Raw genomic sequence first — 16982 nt, 5'->3', positions numbered from 1 at the left:
ATTACTGGATGCTTGATGCCAGCCAACAAGCCAGGATGGGGGCAGCCTGCCAGAGCCCAGAGCCATGCACACTGCTCCCTTCCCTGCCAGGCATGTGCTCTGCTCCTCCACTGTGCGATAATGCGACTGCGACTGCGACTGCGTCGTCGTCGACTGCCAGGCATGTCTGCCATGCTGCCTGCAGTCGACGCGTCCACAGCGACTGCTGGAGTACCTTCCTGGAGCCCTTGACCCGGACACACGTCGCTTGCGGACGACGGTGCCACCACACCACGCACGTACTACATACAGTACACGGTCAGCACGTTCTGAATATAATACGCACTCTGTTCCAAATTTATAAGTTTTTTTTATATAGAATTATGCATGTTAAAATATATCAGGTTTCATTGGATTTATATAATAAAACTAATAGTGCTTATTTTTATACGGAACGGAACGGTTCCTGGTCAAGTGAAATTTCACCATGTTTTGGATAAACGACCATGAACATCTATGATGTCTGCGGATAAACGGGGTTTTCCTTCAGTCCATGTGCTGTACGCCTGTACTACAGTCTACAGTCTACAGAGCAAGGTTTTGGCTGGCCTAGGGAATTGCGTGGCACATGGATGGGGCCCCTGTCATGTTCTTTCAAAACGGCACAAATAACAAAAAAAAAAGAAATCCCAGCGTCTCCACAATCCGTATACCAACACGTACAGAATTGACATGTGAGCTGCTGCCGCTGCGGCGCTGCTCTTCTGCGCGCCCAACAAAACTGTATCCATGTCTAATTTCCGCATGTACATGCCATTGCTGCACTGCTCTCTACAGAAGTCAGAACCACCAACAATGGCATGGCCGCATGGGCATTTCCTTTCCTTTTTATTCTCTTCTCTTTTCTTGTCCTTGCACTCATCAGCCAGCAAACCCTAAACCCACCCATCAGTGAGTGGCACACAAACAAAGCTGCTGGCCTAAAGAATCTGAATTCCGCCCATCCCAGCTTTCGGTGAGCCGCACTGACATCCATCAAAGGTGGAAGACATGTGGGGGAAGGGGAAGGGAAAGGAAGAGAGAGAGAGTGAGAGAGAGAGAGAGAGGCACGGCCCATCACCACAAGTAGGGCTGGGCATTCGGTTTTTCAGGTCTATTCGGTTCGGTCTATTCGGTTTTCAAAAATTTCGGGTTTTAGATATCAAGAACCGAAATCTTAATTTTTTTTATAGGAACCGAACCCGAATAGACCAAAAAAAATCGGTTCGGTCTATTCGGTTCTTCACCAACCCGAACAGTGCACAGACATGATAATTGATAAATAGGTTTAGTGGTTCACAGTTCACACAAAATTGCATAGAAGTGCATACAAATACATGACAAATTGACTTAGAAAATGCCAACTACATGCAAGTTCATACACCACAGGAAATAACTTAACAGGTTCATCATCAATCCATCACAATTCACAAACAGAAGTGCAGCCTCGTTGAGAACCACGTTGAAGAAGCACCGGTCCTGCTCAACCAACCCCTTCTCTTTGAGAACCATCAGCACGAGGTGCCGGGGCACTATCCGCCTCTCGAGGCTGTACATGAGAAGCACCGAACGGCGGACGATGTACTGCGGCGGCAGCCCGACCTCGTTGAGCAGGAACTCCGCGTTCCGGCGCAGCCTCTCCTCGGACGCAACCAGGATCCGCGGCACCTTACGTGCTGGGTCGGTCTGCAGCGAGTCGTGGGCACCGTGGAGCAGGACGCCGAAATCGGAGCAGAAGTGCAGAACACCGAGTCGCCAGAGCGGTGGACCGGTGCCGCGATGCGGTGGAAGTACCGAGTACGGAGTCGTCGGTGGATCGACGCCGGTGGACCGGTATGGAGTGGAAGGTTGGCGCCTAGCGCGGCTGACGCGCAGAGGCGGCAGAGCGGTGGATCGACGGCGCGGTGGCTGACCAGTGCGACTCCGTGCGGCAGAGCAGCGGTGGATCGACGGCGCGGCGGCGGACCAGCGTGCGCCATGCGGCTAGGGTTGCGGCAATGCGGCCTGCGGGTGCGTGCTGCGTGCGGTGCGGGTGCGGACTGGACTGCGCCTATGTCACCGCGGAGTGCCTGTGCCTGAGTTGGGCCGTTAGCCCGTTACTAGGTTTCGCGGTTTGGGCTGAGGGACAGAGGGAGGATCACTATAGTTCGGTTCTTTGAGTCTAATCGGGTTTGGCTGGCTGGAAACCGAACCCTAAACCGATACCCGAACAGAAGAGATCTATGAACCGAAACCCGAACCCGAAAACCGAAAACCGACCTATTCGGTCTATTCGGGTTCGGGTTCGGTTCGGGTTCGGTTTTCGGGTTAAAAATGCCCAGTCCTAACCACAAGGACGAACAAGTGAATCTACCATATAGGAAAAGGAGGCAGGCCACCACAACAAGGGTAGGGTAGGGCACCACCACCACCACATGCCATGCTTCTCTTCAGAAGCCATCCCGGCACGGCGGCACTAATGACTAATCGGAAGAAGAAGAAGAAACTACCACAAACAAAGGTGAAGCCAGCAGCACGCACATCACTACCTAGCTAGAGAGCCCACCAGTTACTGGCAGCTGGAGCTCCTCCCGGGCCCGCCGTAGTAGAAGTAGGTGCCCCAGTCGGCGTTGCTGCCGCTCTGCACGTCGTAGCAGCTGGACTGCTCCGTGAAGGTGCCCAGGCCGCCCCTGGGCGCCCCGAGGTTGTTGCTGCTGTCCACCACCTGCACCCCCTTGAAGTAGCTCGCCCTGCCGAACCCTTCCTCGGGGAAGTGCCCGCTGCCCATCTGCGTCGACGTGTGCACGCCGTCCGCCTGCGAGTTCACCACCTCCCCGCCCCACTCCACCATCGACGCGCTGTCCGCCAGGTACGAGAAGAGGAACGACGGCCAGTAACCCAGCACGTAGTCCTTGCCGAACTGCATCCACCAGTTGCCCTCCTTGGGGTCCTGCGGGCGATCACATTGTCTGATAATCCCGTACTTGGCATTGGCATGTGGTGTCAGTGACTAGTAGTTTAGTTTAATCACTCGCGCCTCACCTTCCAGATCAGTATGCTGATATCATACTGGGAGCCGGAGTAGCTCGAGGTCGGGAAGATGCTGGCGCCCATGGCGATCTGGTTGTTGATCTGGATGAACCCTGAGCACAGCATGTTGTAGCACCCTGTCGCCTGGTACGCATCACTCTACACATGCCACACACAGCGAGAAACAGCTCGTCATTCAGGAAAACTGCAAACGGAAGCGCGTACGTGGTTTCTCTCTCGCAGACGCTGCAATGGCGGTAAGATAGATAGAATATATAATAATTAAGGCGCTTAGCCGCTTACTGTCCAGTACGTGAAGAGCCTCGTGTTGTTATCCCCGTAGAGGTCAGGGCTAACCTGATGCAATGGAGAAGCAACAAGAGTTATTCAGATTCAGGCTTCGTGATGGCATGACACACACACACACACACACACAAACACACTGCATCGCGGCCCGGCAACCAACCGCGCAAACGGTGCTGCATTTACTCGGTGCTGATTATGAATGTGAAGCTCATGTGTTGCGGTGTGTGTCCTCTCTCTCTCTCTCTCTCTAACTCTGTACCTGCCATCCAGCCTCGATGCTGTTCAGATCCTCCCCGAATGAGCCGCCCAAGATCCAGAGCTGGGACAAGCTGAACTCGTTGGGCTGTTCGATCTTGGGCGCCCACACATTGATAGTCGCCTTGGCGCCGTAGTACTTGTCGCCCTGGACGTACGCTATGGCATGCTGCAATTGTCACCAGCGACAGTTATCAGCTTCTTTCTTCCACCCCAAGTCCTCAACGACAGGGGGAGATAGTTACGACTACGAACAGAGGTACCTGATGCCCACCCTCGTTGAGCATGGTGGGACTGACGGACATCGGGTTCGCGGCGGCGCGGCGCTTCCTGCCGTACCGACGCATCGAGCTTGCCCTCAGCAGGTCGTCCTTCCTCGTTCTCCTGATGGGGACCGTACCTTCGGGACACCTCCCGTTCTGATGCCAGAGCTGAGCCATAGGCCTCTCGCCACCGCTGCTGGAGGCCTTGGATTCCTCGTACAGCCCTTCCGGGTGGTAGTTCGGCCTCATCTGCGAACCGTACAATGGCGTTAGCTGCGGCGTTCCAAGCAAAGACCAGCTCAGTTAATGCAAGCTTTCAGCAAAGGAGTAAGTTTTACCTGGATCGTGTGGTTCTTGAGGTATGGGTGATCAAACGCTGGCTGGTGTGAGATGTGCACGCAGTCTATCATGTCCCCGTCTGGACTCTGCGGATTTGCAATTCGCAGACAGCTGGATTAGAATTAGACGTGCGTGGATAAGGACTGGAACAGATAGTTTCCCCGCGGAAGGACTAGTAGTTTGACAATCTCTGAGAAATTAGTTTCCCCAAGTCAAGCGAGAAAGAACTTCATACAAGAACAAGCACAAAGCGTACCCCACACACATACACTCACAAAAGTGAGAGGAATAGCAAGAAAGCGAATTCCTTTCAAGAACAACCAGAAAAGATGACTCAAAAGCCGTCGTCTTTTATTGAATCAGAGCACGAGCTCAAGGAGTGGCCAAAAGCTAGAGACACCCATCTCCTCGCTTGGGCCTGCTCGAATGCTCCCGAACGCCGTTAACAAGGCGTTAATTAATCTGCGGAAAATCTCCGAGGGGAGCGAGAGAGAGAAAACATTTTTTTACCCCCAGCAAGCCATTCAAATCTACCAAGAGCAACAGCAAATCAGCAAGCATGGCAGTATGGAACACACGCACGCCTCCTCGGGACGAAAAGCCGACGGAAACAACAGGGTTGACGCACCTCGATACTCTTCACGGCCGGCTTGTTGAGCCGCTTGAGGTGGCGGTGCAGCCTCGCCGCCGGCGACCTCACGGCGGCGGTAGCGGCGGCGGCGCACGACAAGCAGATGACCGTCACGAGCAGGCACACGACCCACCGCGCGGCGTCCATGGGCGGCGGCGCGCCTCCCTCAGCCTTGGCACCTCCACTCCACCACTGCCGCGCGTCTTTTCCCCTCCCCGGTTCCCTCTTCCGGCGAGCTTACAGCGAGGCAAAGCAGGCCTCGACTTGCCTCACCCGGAAAGAGGGCCCTCCGTCCGCCGGCGGCGGCTGCGCTGCCAGAACCAGGGGCCGATTCGAGATTTTTGAAACAATGCGGGTGCCTGACTGCCTGCGTGGTGGGATTTGGGGAAACGGGAGTAATGGCTCGTCGCCTTGGGCGGCTCGTCGTCTCGGTTGGGAGCGGCGCGTGCGTCCACTAGCCGCTTGCTGCACTGCACTGCACAGCGATGTCTCGCGGCCACTTTTGCCGTTTCCGCAGCTCGTGCTTCTGGACGGAAATGCCCCCCACCACGATCCGGAAATTATTAGGGGCACCCGGCGTGCAACTAACGTCAAAGCGGGTACCGATATGCTCACTGAGATGTGGGCCTCCAGGGTTTTCTTTCTTTGGGTCGTTGATGCCTGAACGTGATCAATGCTGCTACGGATATTATTATTATTATTATTATTATTATTATTATTATTATTATTATTATTATTATTATTATTATTATTATTATTACTATTACTACTACTGCTGCTGCTGCTGTTATTATGCCCTTATAAAGAAACCAAAGCTCTATAACAATGTAGATCATATGAATAAGTTTAAACAGATTGTATGCTGATTATAATGTCCCTTCCATTGGATATCGTCTAGTTTCGTAATTTTATGTTTGTTTTTTGTGCAAGCATGGTTTTTTTGTATATATGGGGTGGTGTGTGGGGTGTGTTCTAGTTACATATAATTTTGATCCCTCTCCTCCTTAACTTTATTACAGTGAGATCGACGTGTCAGCCTACTAATTGGTGTGCAAACCATTCTAGTCTAACCATTAGAGCATGGCTAACAATATAAGCACGACATATCATTTCTTAAGGCTGTAATCCATTCACTCGTGAAAACTATTACGTCGCGTTTGGATCATTGGTTAAATTCCATTCTAATAATAGTAATTTAGTCATATATCAATTAAGCTAATTCAGTTTTATGCAAAATATATTTGTATACTATTATTAGCAAGAAGTCAGAGATATTTATGTGCTATATTTTTAATATAGAGGAGTGAGTCGAAGAGTGTCCTATAAATTACAGAGTTTTTTTAAATTAAGTTATTGTAGGAGGACCTACAGTATTTTATTATTTCTTAGCCACATATGAACAGTTTACAGAAAAGTAAACGATGGTTACGATACTGAGCACTGAATCCAATCGCTATCTCTGGTTTGACTCGGTGACACACTAAACTCATTTCTCTTTTAAACATTTCCCGACACTCACAAAGTTGAAACAAATTCTACTAATACATAAAAATCATTTCTCATCATGTACCCCATAAATTTAAGATAGACTTATATCTGAACTTTGGAAACTGGTGTGGAAACACATTTCTCTCACTTGCAAGTAATTTTCGGCGGGGGATTTCTGAGGAGCAGCTCTAGGGAGAGAAAAAAACAGTCTAGCATTCGCAACTTTATTTATGCTTCTGTATCGTCACAACAGGAGGGAGGGCTGTTTTGAGTGGGAGTTTTGGATTGGTGATCCTGCTCATAATCTGGGCAGCCTCTTGAGTCTTACAAAATTAAAGCAGGAACTGATTTAAAATGTTTAGGGCTATAAAATCATTTACAGCTCCAACAGTTAAATCTTATGTCATGTTATTATAAAATAGATCATGTTATTTAGGAAATGAAATATTATATTATATTAGTATACTAAATGAGGATAGGACTCTAGCATATTGGGTACTATATTTAGGACATGAGACACCGGGTCCTATAATTATTTGATGTTTTTAGAAAATAAGACCTCGATTGGAGCAGGTTTTTGATGTTAGAGCATCTCCAATCTCCAATAGAAGTCCTAAATGAGGGTTCTATTTTGAAATATAGAATTTTGCCACCAAGAATATGCTCCAGCGGGGGCTCTATTTTACAAAAATTCATCAAACCACTATAGGGTTCGGCTCTTAGGTCCTACATTTAGGGCCTGTTTGGCATGGCTCCAGAGCAAAACTCCAAGGGAGAGCTGGCCAGAGCATGCCAAACACCCTAACTCCAGAGTTGTAAACTCTATGGAGTTTTTGGAGCTGCAGTACAATTTTTTGGAGTACCTCTTTTGCTGCTCTGAAAACTCCAAAAAAGCAACCTAGTCATGGAGTTTTGAGTTATTTACCCGCCATTGCCACTGGTTATGAGAAACAATCTAAACTCTGGAGCAGAGCTGCTCCCCCCAGAGTTTTAGAGTAGAGCTGCTCTGGGGTGGAGCAGAGTCATGTCAAACACACCCATAGTACCTCATACATTGGAGCCCTGTCACCATTTGTACACTATTCCTAATTTTTTATTTCGTAAATAATATAATTTATTTTCTAATAACATGATATAGGACTTAATTGTTGGAGCTGCAAACGTTTCTATGGTCCTAAACACTTTAAATCAGGTCTTATTTAAATTTTGAGGAATCAAGTATAGGACTTCTTGTTGGAGATGATTCTAGGGTCTTATATTTCAAAACAGGAGCTCATTTAAGACTCCAGTTGGGTATGCTCTGAGGGAGTACTTCCAACTTTACATTGTGATAGTAACGGACCAGCTGACCAGCTCAGCTTGTTCTCTACGGCCTGCTTGTTGTGTATTTAATCCGGCTACGGTTTCTACAGTTGGGAGTACAGTTCGCAGGCCGAACACCATCGCGATTTTCCAAACCTGGTCTGAGAAGTCACGGGCGTCTCTTTGTAAGATGGTACAGGAGGTAATGCCGCTCTCTCTCTCTCTCTCTCTCTCTCTTGGTATCAATAATGAAAAAAACAAGCGTACACCTTACGCCAGAGAGCAGGCATTTAGAAAGATCATTTTGCTCGAGAGGCATGAGTAAATAGCATAGGGTAGTAGCAGTAATATAACTGTTTAAGGTAGCGATCATGCTAGGACGTTGTTTGGCTGGTCGTGGTTTGGTAGGGTCGAGTCGGCCGTCGGGTCCCAGCATGGCCCACCCGCCAGCTTTGCCCGCTCATGCCACCGCCAGCACGGTGGCAGGCGACGTCCGTCGGCATCCGCCTAGCCCGACCCGTCACCCTGCGCGGCACGTGCGCCTGCCCCCGGCCACGCCCAAGGAGAGACGCGGGCCACGGCGCCCGCGGGCCATGCCTGGCAGCCGCTCATCAACGCGTGCCGCGTGCGTGACGGTGATGGTGACGGTGACGGAGAGTCGGAGACCACCACCCCACCGTCCTCCAACAGTCCAACCAGACCGGCCGGGCGGTGTTGGATCCGGGCGCACGCACGCGCAAAGCGGGCGGGGCTTTTGTCAAAGTCGACGCCGTTACCCAAGTGGGCATCGGGTCGGCGAAAGGCAACGGCTAAACACCGTCACCAGCAGGCTGCAGGCGAGTACTCCCAGGCAGACCGACATTTTTTACCAGCGGGCGCGCGGTGTTAGATCATCTCCAAGAGGCTAGCTAAATAGCTTGTCAAGTTAAATTTTAGCTATTTAATATCAAAATAGCTCTCCAACAGATTAGACATTTAACTTGCTAAGCTATTCAGCTCTCTAAATTAACTTACTCACTAGCTAAATTTTGCTATCAACTCTCGCTAGCCAAGCTAACTTATATATTGGAGAGTCTGTTGGAATGAAATGTTATATATAGAGTTTAATCTTTATGAAGAGACAGATAAAGAGTCAAATAAAGAGTAAAAAATAAAGAGTCTTTTGGAGATGCTCTTAGGGTCCAGTACGAACCACCCCGGATTTTTTTTTAAAAAAAAACGTGTCCTTTCACCGTGCACGACAGGCTCCAGACATGGGTCGGATGTGTTTTGGCTTTGGTTGGTACGGCGCCGGTACTAAAAACAGATACGGTGTAGATTAAGCAAGCGGTCACGGTATGGTAAAAAGGAACAGGACTGCGTGAAAATAAAAAAAAATTAAGTAGAGAGAGAGAGAGAGAACAGGAAGGGGCGCATGGTCAAATTGGCTGACCGTGAGGATTGACCGGATCTTACAGCCTTGGTTACGGGACCTAGAGGAGCGGGAGGACAGACCTGGATGTTTTGTCAGGTCAGCAGGGCCGGATCGGTGGCCAGTGTGGTCACTGGGAGCAGCGGTAAACAAGGGTTTCACTTTCAGTGACTCGCTATGTACATTAATTTCAGATTAAATTTGGCTGTTTGGACTACTACTCAAACCAATGAATTAGCACCACCAGCGGAGCAGAGGTGCTACTCCCTTGGACTAGCATATATATATATACATTCGTCTTTAGCACGCAGGGGGGAGGGCGCACACAGCGTACATTTCATTTGCTTCACCCACAAGCTGCGACGAACAGAGGGAATCCAACCTGACGACCAGAAAAGCCGTCCCTTTTGCTCATGCGCAAGCGCAGATCACTCAAAATACACCTTTTCTCTTCTTTCTTTCTCCCCTTCCTTTATTCTTATACGTATTATTTTTTCGGTAAATACTTCATATATCGCAACCGAAACAAAATAATGTAATGCCCGATGAGCAAACGATATTAACAAAAGGATGTCCCCAAATGACCGAAACAGTGTAGTGGACTGGCGCGCACGTTGAAGACAAATGTGCCAAGTATAGACCCTAGAAACTGGTTTATGAAAAAAAATGGCTCACGCTGTTTGGAACCACCTCAGTTTTTATAAACCGGTTTTAGCTAGGAGAGTCTAGCTTTTTGGTTTTTTAAGAAATTGAAATTCTAGAATTCTATAAACTAGGATATAAACTGGTATGTTTGAAACCGCTTCAGTTTTCATAAAACCATATTCTTAAAAATTGAAAATTTGGGTGCTTCCAAACAAATCTTTAGGTATAAAGGTTCTCAATAGTTGGCTAAGAAAATATAGGCCCTCATACGTGTTAGACAAAGTTGGACAGCCTTTTACTCTTGTACTTGGCTCCTTGCCAACAGCTAAGGTCAGCAATAGACGCAGCTAAAAAAAATTAGTTTTTTTTTTCTGATATCTGAGAAAGTGTTTAGAAAAAAATATCAATAAAGAAGAGAAAAAGAGAAAGGAAAAATGTACTAGCCCACATCTCAGCCCAGTAAGCCCATCAAAATTAGGTTAACATTCCTACACCTAGATATTTCAACCAGTTTCAGTCATCAACATGATCCCTCCACACCGTTTCCTGTCACTCTCCTCTCCATGAAGGCACCGATCCTCCCTCCCTCCCCCTTTCCATTGATGGACTCTGCTCTAGGTGAGCCTTCTAGGCCGCATGTTGCCGGCGCAGATGCCTTCCCCTTCCAGGCGTTTTTACTGATGTCAGTAGCGATCACAATAAACTAATCCTCATTAATTAATAAATGTATTATTTTTACTAGGTATAAGGTATGGACTAGTTTAGTTAATTACTTGTTCCTCGTGAAACAGATAGATCAATTCTATCGTCAAGTCTTTAAAAATATAGAAAAATATGATTTATACGATTTATACGGAAAGCGCAAGAAAAAGCGACTTAGGTCCTGTTTGTTTCGGATTATAATCTCTCTAGATTATATAATTCAGCGCAAATAATCCAGCAAATAAACAAACACCTAGATTATGGGTTCAGATTATATAATCTAAAGTCCAGATTATGATAATCTCATAATCTCCTCAAAAGTAGCTTATTTGAGATTATTGTTGACAAAAGACCCACTACCCATGGTTATGTAAATAGAATTACAATATATATCATTCTTCTTTCCCCACCTAAAAAAAGTAAGGGTATTGTTGTCTTTATAAATAATCTACATTTGTATAATCTAGACCACCAAACAACTACATATAAATTACAATATATCTAGATTATAATCTAGATTATATAATTTAGATTATAGTCCAAATTATATAATCTATAAGCTGAAACAAACAAGCTCTTAGTCTGCGTTTCGCTCCCGGGCCTAAAATACATAGGTAGTAGCAGATGGGATACCGATCCATTCATGCTATGCTATGCTACTAGTGGAAAATCTGGAGAAATATGGCGTGCGTCACTGTACGACGACGACGATTATATGGACAAAACAGCAGAGGGCGGGCAGAGTGCACGGTGCTGAAGACAGACGGGCAAGTCACACCACGCCAGCTAATGGTCGGTCTGCTGTCATTGGTGATAGAGAGAGAGAGAGAGGAGCTGGCAATTGGTTTGATTGATACCTCTCCACGCAGACATTCCAGCTGAAAGAAAGAAAGAAAGAAACATGCATGATCGGGGGGTCACTCACTCCGGTCTCCTGCACTAGCAGTTCCGGAATTGTCATCCTGCCCGCAGTGCAGATGATGGCTAGTAGAACGGAATGATGGCCCGTGCACCAGGCACCCGTCGTCCGTCCCCTTGCCACCAAAAGCATGTCCCGTGCAGCAGGCTGATCTGAATATCTGATAGATGAGTGAGTGACCCATGCATGCACGTATACATACATTCATACGCCTCTCTCTACCTCTGGGACCGTAGAGGTGTCGGTGCGGTGATGAGCTTGAGAGTCGGAGCTCTCTCATCGTACAACTTGAAAGCCCAGCCTGCTGCAAATCCATGGTCATGGGCATGTGCCCGCCCACGGAGAGCCACACACAACACTCACAGATCACACTTGGAGATGAGTGGAGCAGAGCATGAGAGCAACAGCGTACTGCCCTGCTTGCCCTCCACAGTATCTCACGCCAATCTTTAGCTACCTCCCACTTCTGTTGGCCGCACCACCTTGCTTGGACCTTCAACTGTTTGAGTGCTATAATATCAACTGTTTATTTTAGGACAGGCTCACAACTTTATTTTCTTGAGAGATACATCACTGCATTTAGAGCAACTATAATAACAGACTGTAAACAAACTAAATGCTAAGATGGAAGAGAATAAAAAAAAAGTTGTAGACTTACATGTAAAATAAATAAGTAAAAACTTTATAAGAGACAAATAGACCATATATTAACAGTGAATAGCTAACTGCTATACGAGTAAGTTGAGAGAGACTACAAAGATCCTTAGCCAGTAGCCTACTGTATTATTAGTCTTGCTCTAGTACTGATAAAAGGAAACATATCTTGCCTGAGGTTGAAAGCGCTGCGAACAGCCACATCAAACGTGAACCCTGCAACACTTTTACATGCACGGCTCCAGACAGTATGGGCCAATTAAGCAAAACACTGAAACAATGCACGTTGGGTGATCTGAATAATTAGCGTAGAGCTAACCGAGCGACATTAACAGAAGAACTGTCATCGATCGACAACAGATTCCAAAGTCACTGAAACAAGCACTGGGCTGGAGCAGCCTCTTTTTTCTGCTGCGGTTGCCAAATATCCGGCCAAGTTTGTACACGCATGGCAAATATATAGTATAGCTGACTCAGCTTTCATCTTCATTTACATGTTTCACCTCTCCATGAGAACCTGCAAGTTCCTGTTGGGTTAACAATTACCAAGAGCAACAATAACTTTTAAACACATGCATTTTTTTTCTAAAAAAATACAAGATTTGAATAATGCTAATATTTATTTACCGAGAAACCAATATCATTTGGAGATTATTCCAGAGCCATCTACTCCCAACACCATAAACTTGGACTAATTAAGTGTAGTTCCAAGAGAATTTCTGAATATTTGATCTAAAAAATTACAGCTCTCTTTGATTGTAGCAAGTAGTCAAAAGGAAATGAAAGTAAACTATAATGTGGTTACAACAAGTTCTTCAGCCACAATTTAACTCATATGAAACTAGGTCCCCATATTGGACCAACAATGGGTCAGACAAAATTAGCAATTCAATTCTCAGGAGCTAATATTGGACAGCAACTGGATGGATAATTCAATACACCTGTTCACCTTCAAGCATATGCCCCTTTCTAAATCTGAAAAGCGCATCTAGACAGAAAACTGTCATGATGATTACACGTTCCCAGCAAACCATCGAAAAAGAATGAGAGGTGCTTGAATAGCTGCAAGCAGCCTCAAATTGGCACATTTGATCTGCTGAACTTCTTTCTCGGGCGACTATCTACCAGCAGATATACTGTATTTTGTTTCAAAGAAGCTATCTACGTGCCCGAACCGTGGTTAGGCATTTTTTCCTTTTAGTGCTCTCAAAAGTTTTTCCCTCCCCTTTCTCTCTTTCCCCTTTTGGTGACATCTTGTTGGGTTTCAACTCTAACCTACCCCAACTTGCTTGGGGCTAAAAGGCTATGTTGATGTTGATATGTTGATTTACATGAGATAAAAAAATACAATCATAAGCAAGATTTTTTTAATACGTGAATCTAATGACAACAACTGTGTAAAAAAATGTGTTAATGAAGTAATCAGTAATCCAAGGTTTGTAAATGAGATAAGCTTGTAATTTCAAACAGAGGAATACATGATTTCATCATGCAGTGTTCAAGTGACAGAATATTATTTCTATCGTCCTAACGCATCATGATATCCTGGGAGCTAAAACAGAGCCTAAACAGTTGAAGATCCAAAAGAAATGAAGGAATAAAACAGTATAGAATAATTTAAAAGCTAGCTAATATATGTACACCTCTGCATCGGATAGTTAACAAATAAGTAATGCTGACAACTACACAAAGGGCAGGCTTGGTGTAGTGGTGAGAGCTGTCTCACCGAGTCACCAGGTCGGGAAATCGATGCAGCCTCTCCACATTTGAGGGGGAGGCCTGCCTCGGTTTATCCCTTCTCTACAGTCTAGACCACACTCATGTGGGATCCTCCGGCACCAGCTCTGCTCTATTTTTGACAACTACGCGACCGGTTGGAGACAGTATTGTCGGGTATAGCTAATTAGTACCAGTGAATTAGTCCCATCAAAGGAACATCAAATAAACACTAAGATGAACAAATGAATTAAGATTAACCTGATCACAATGCCATTTCCGCTTGCAGTGCAGCAAGTTCATCATCTTCAGCTGTAACTTTCTGTGGGGCAGGGCGAGCTGGTTGCTTGTTGGCTGGGACATGCACTGGATGCACCGGAGGAGCTGCAACAGGCTCAAGAAGCTGAGATTCCAACTCTGCTCCCTCCAGTTCTTCAAGTTCAGCTTCCAGTTCATCCTGTAAGTTTTTTCAGTGCAATAAGTGGTGTGTCGGAGAAAACCAGCACTGCTAGATTGCAAATCTTAAATGCCTACAGCGAATTGAATTACCTCGTCGAAATCAGCAAAAGCTCCAAGAGGAGCTGACAAAGCATCCTGAATTTGTTTCATGTTTTCAGTCTGTTCGTTAATTTCATCCATGGTCTTGTCGACATCATCAATGTTTCTGCAGGGACACGGTAAATAATCATTTTAAGACCTTGAACGACTATGTGTGCAAATCCTAAAATGGACTCAAAATTAATACTAACGTTGCTTTTTGCATTGCTTTCATAGCTGCAGCTCCAGTTCTCAATGCATCAACAGTCTCTGTTGTAGCTTTAGCTGCTTCTAACATGATCATCTGCATAAAAAATGGGTTATACAGTTAACACACATAACATACAGTAAAACAAAAGGACCAATGCTCGAGTGCAAATATACCTGATCATGGATTCTCAACTGAAAATTTCCAAGCTGCTCAATTTGTTGCTCATAAAGTTTTTTCCTCTTCAAGGATTGGATAGCCGCTGTTAAAAGGAAGTTTATCTGTATCAGCACGAGTTTCTACAAAACCAGTCTTGTCATTAAAAGATGACTAACATTAGTTTACATGGAAGCCAAAAAGAGGAAAAATAAAGTGAACATAAACCTGTATTAGCTAATAATGCATGCTCATGAGGTTTTCAGGTAAAAGATGATGAAAATTGCTCCACATATAATGGAGCATGGAGTTTGCATTCTACGTGGATCTATTGCATTGCAGGTGCATACCAAAATTCATTTTCATAAGATACTATGCCAACATGGTGACACAATACTAGCAATTATAAGCACAATAACTGTGTCAAAGGAAATACCCACATATTTGTTGATCAAATCCACCATGCACCAAAGAAATTCATATATACACAAATATGATGGATAAGCCTAAACTAATTTTGATAAAATATTATGTCATCATGGTGACACAATGCTAATAATGATAAGCACAACAACTGTTTGAAAATAAATACCCACATATTTGTTGATCCAATACACCATGCGCCAAAGATATCTATATGCACAAGTATGATGGATAAGGTTGGAGTGCAGCATGTGCACTGAGAAAATTCAGATTGCTTTACAAAAAGCATGTCATTGACTCCAACTAGAAACTGTACCGCCAGAGCACAAGCATACATTTCAAACTGCACCATTGTGGTTTACCATACCTCTTTTATTCTTTGCTTTCGAGAACTCCTTGGCTCTCTCAAGCTCAGCGTTTGCTTTTTTCTCCAGCACCTTTTCTTTCTTCTCCAGCATATCAAGTGTCTGGATATAAACAAAGTGAACTTTTAGAACCTTCTGATTTACTATGGCATAGACATTACATGTGCCAAGTTGGAAGCTATAACAAAAGCATAGTTCGCTGGTTGGCTAAGAATATACAAAGAGTTACCTATATTGATCCCTTCATAACAGGTAAATTGATAGAACTTCAGGAGCAAATGAAGAAAAATCAAAGAATGAGCAGACTATAAAGGTATTGACCACGAATAGACGGAGCTTATGCCAAGGGAAGAACTTAAGCATCCCACAAGTTAAGATGAACTGATGGAGCTTATACCACAAGTTGAGAACACCACCACCTTAATTAATGGAAGAAACACAAGGTAATCATACGCCGGTAAATAAATAAAGAAGAGAGAAACGTCACCTCATTTAACTTGTCCAGAGTGGCCAAAGCATTGGAGTTGGCCTGCTCCTTGGGCTTCCCGAAGATCCTATTGAACATGGACATGGCCACAACACTCGCAACAGACTCAAAAACACCTGGGAGGCAAAACAACAGCTGGGACAGCATCATTCACGGGCCCAGGGGCGGCGGACAACGGTAGAGGACATGGGTGCACACATGTACACCCGATAATTTTTGCATCGTAATTACCTTCAGATCCGAATACAGATAGTATGTTAGGGTTTGGGCGCACGGTTTCGCACATCAGGTAAGGGAAGACTAAGGAGAGGGCGTCCCTACGGATCACGTTAAGGTTTGGGCGCACCGCGCACGGCTCCGCACAGCAGGAAAGGGAGACCAAGGGGAGGGCATACCTAGTGGTGCTCGTCGCCGGCGACGGTGGAGAGGCAGGGCGGCAGCGACGGCCGGCCCAGTCGCCGGTGGACGGTGAGGGGGCCTAGCCGCCTCGCCCGGTGCTGTAGTGTGCTTAGATGGGCCTCGTCAAGTCACCGTGCCTGACTTGAGATGGAGTGAGAGAAAATAGGATAGGAAGATTGAGGCTGTCTCCAACAATAGCCCGTAAATTGTTTTGTCCGCTACATATAGCGTTTTCTTCCGTCCGGTCTCCGCCCAACAACGTCCGCTAAAAGGTCCGCTAAAATTTACAGGGTGCTCGCCGTTCGCCAAACGTAGCGCGCGAGCGGTCGTCCTCTATATGTTGTCTGAGCTTTGTTTAGTATTTTTTTCTCTAGACGATTGGCCCATGTTGATTCCTCCAGCCTTTGATTATTTTATTTCTTTGGACGACCGTACCCATATCTACACTGTTTGGTAATTTATGTGTTCAAAAGTAATTATTTTAAATATTTGAATTAAGGATTTTGGCACACGAACGTGGCAACGAACAAATATATACAAAAATTTCCAATAATTTGTTAATGCTACTATTGGAAGATGAGTAATTTGGCTATTAATTTTTTGTACAAGGTTTTTTCTTTCATAAATTAAGGTGTTAAATTTTTTATAATAAAAAGGTGAAAAGAAAACAAATAAAAACTAAAGAAATAGAGAAAAGAACGTCTACTGTAGCTTTAGAGGACCAAATTTAGAGAACGTTGTTGGAGATT

The 16982-nt window shown here is 45.6% G+C and overlaps 2 protein-coding genes across 10 annotated transcripts; both read right to left on the bottom strand.

Annotated features, from left to right (window-relative positions):
- Nucleotides 1–1333: 1333 nt before the first annotated feature.
- On the bottom strand, nt 1334–5206 carry LOC100272482 (uncharacterized). The gene is made up of 7 exons (NM_001146953.1): nt 4819–5206; nt 4190–4276; nt 3852–4100; nt 3593–3757; nt 3331–3384; nt 3040–3186; nt 1334–2947 (listed from the first exon to the last, which is right to left on the bottom strand). The coding sequence occupies exons 1-7, from the start codon at nt 4966–4968 to the stop codon at nt 2567–2569; spliced, it is 1233 nt and encodes a 410-aa protein (NP_001140425.1). The 5' UTR covers nt 4969–5206; the 3' UTR covers nt 1334–2566.
- Nucleotides 5207–11923: 6717 nt separating this feature from the next.
- LOC100281033 (charged multivesicular body protein 4b) lies at nt 11924–16425 on the bottom strand. Of its 9 annotated transcripts, none has more exons than XR_563906.3 (9): nt 16066–16421; nt 15835–15950; nt 15350–15449; nt 14580–14665; nt 14408–14499; nt 14208–14322; nt 13920–14115; nt 12570–12661; nt 11924–12469 (listed from the first exon to the last, which is right to left on the bottom strand). XR_563906.3 is itself a non-coding variant. In XM_008675769.3 (8 exons), the coding sequence occupies exons 2-7, from the start codon at nt 15916–15918 to the stop codon at nt 13924–13926; spliced, it is 669 nt and encodes a 222-aa protein (XP_008673991.1). In that variant the 5' UTR covers nt 15919–15950; nt 16230–16425; the 3' UTR covers nt 11924–12469; nt 13920–13923. The 9 variants fall into 9 exon arrangements, 7 of the variants coding, with proteins under 7 accessions (XP_008673991.1, XP_035822472.1, XP_008673975.1 ...); XR_002268360.2 differs by having other exon boundaries at nt 11924–12459; XM_008675769.3 differs by lacking the exon at nt 12570–12661 and having other exon boundaries at nt 16230–16425.
- Nucleotides 16426–16982: the final 557 nt, after the last annotated feature.

Source organism: Zea mays, chromosome 1 (assembly GCF_902167145.1).
Source record: "Zea mays cultivar B73 chromosome 1, Zm-B73-REFERENCE-NAM-5.0, whole genome shotgun sequence".
Lineage (NCBI taxonomy): Eukaryota > Viridiplantae > Streptophyta > Magnoliopsida > Poales > Poaceae > Zea > Zea mays.
The sequence above is the reverse complement of the archived record's forward strand: the minus strand, read 5'-3'. Positions and strand labels throughout refer to the sequence as shown.

Bases quoted from the DNA above. Each gene is read 5' to 3' on its own strand.
- LOC100272482 (NM_001146953.1), bottom strand. From the start codon at position 4,968: ATGGACGCCGCGCGGTGGGTCGTGTGCCTGCTCGTGACGGTCATCTGC. The intron at 3,187-3,330 runs GTAAGCGGCTAA...TGGCATGTGTAG, and splicing joins GGCTCTTCACGTACTGGACA to AGTGATGCGTACCAGGCGAC. The intron at 2,948-3,039 runs GTGAGGCGCGAG...GATCGCCCGCAG, and splicing joins TCAGCATACTGATCTGGAAG to GACCCCAAGGAGGGCAACTG.
- LOC100281033 (XM_008675753.3), bottom strand. From the start codon at position 16,120: ATGTGCGAAACCGTGCGCCCAAACCCTAACATACTATCTGTATTCGGA. The intron at 15,951-16,065 runs GTAATTACGATG...TTTGCCTCCCAG, and splicing joins ATCTGTATTCGGATCTGAAG to GTGTTTTTGAGTCTGTTGCG. The intron at 14,666-15,349 runs GTATGGTAAACC...TCCTTTTAACAG, and splicing joins GAAAGCAAAGAATAAAAGAG to CGGCTATCCAATCCTTGAAG.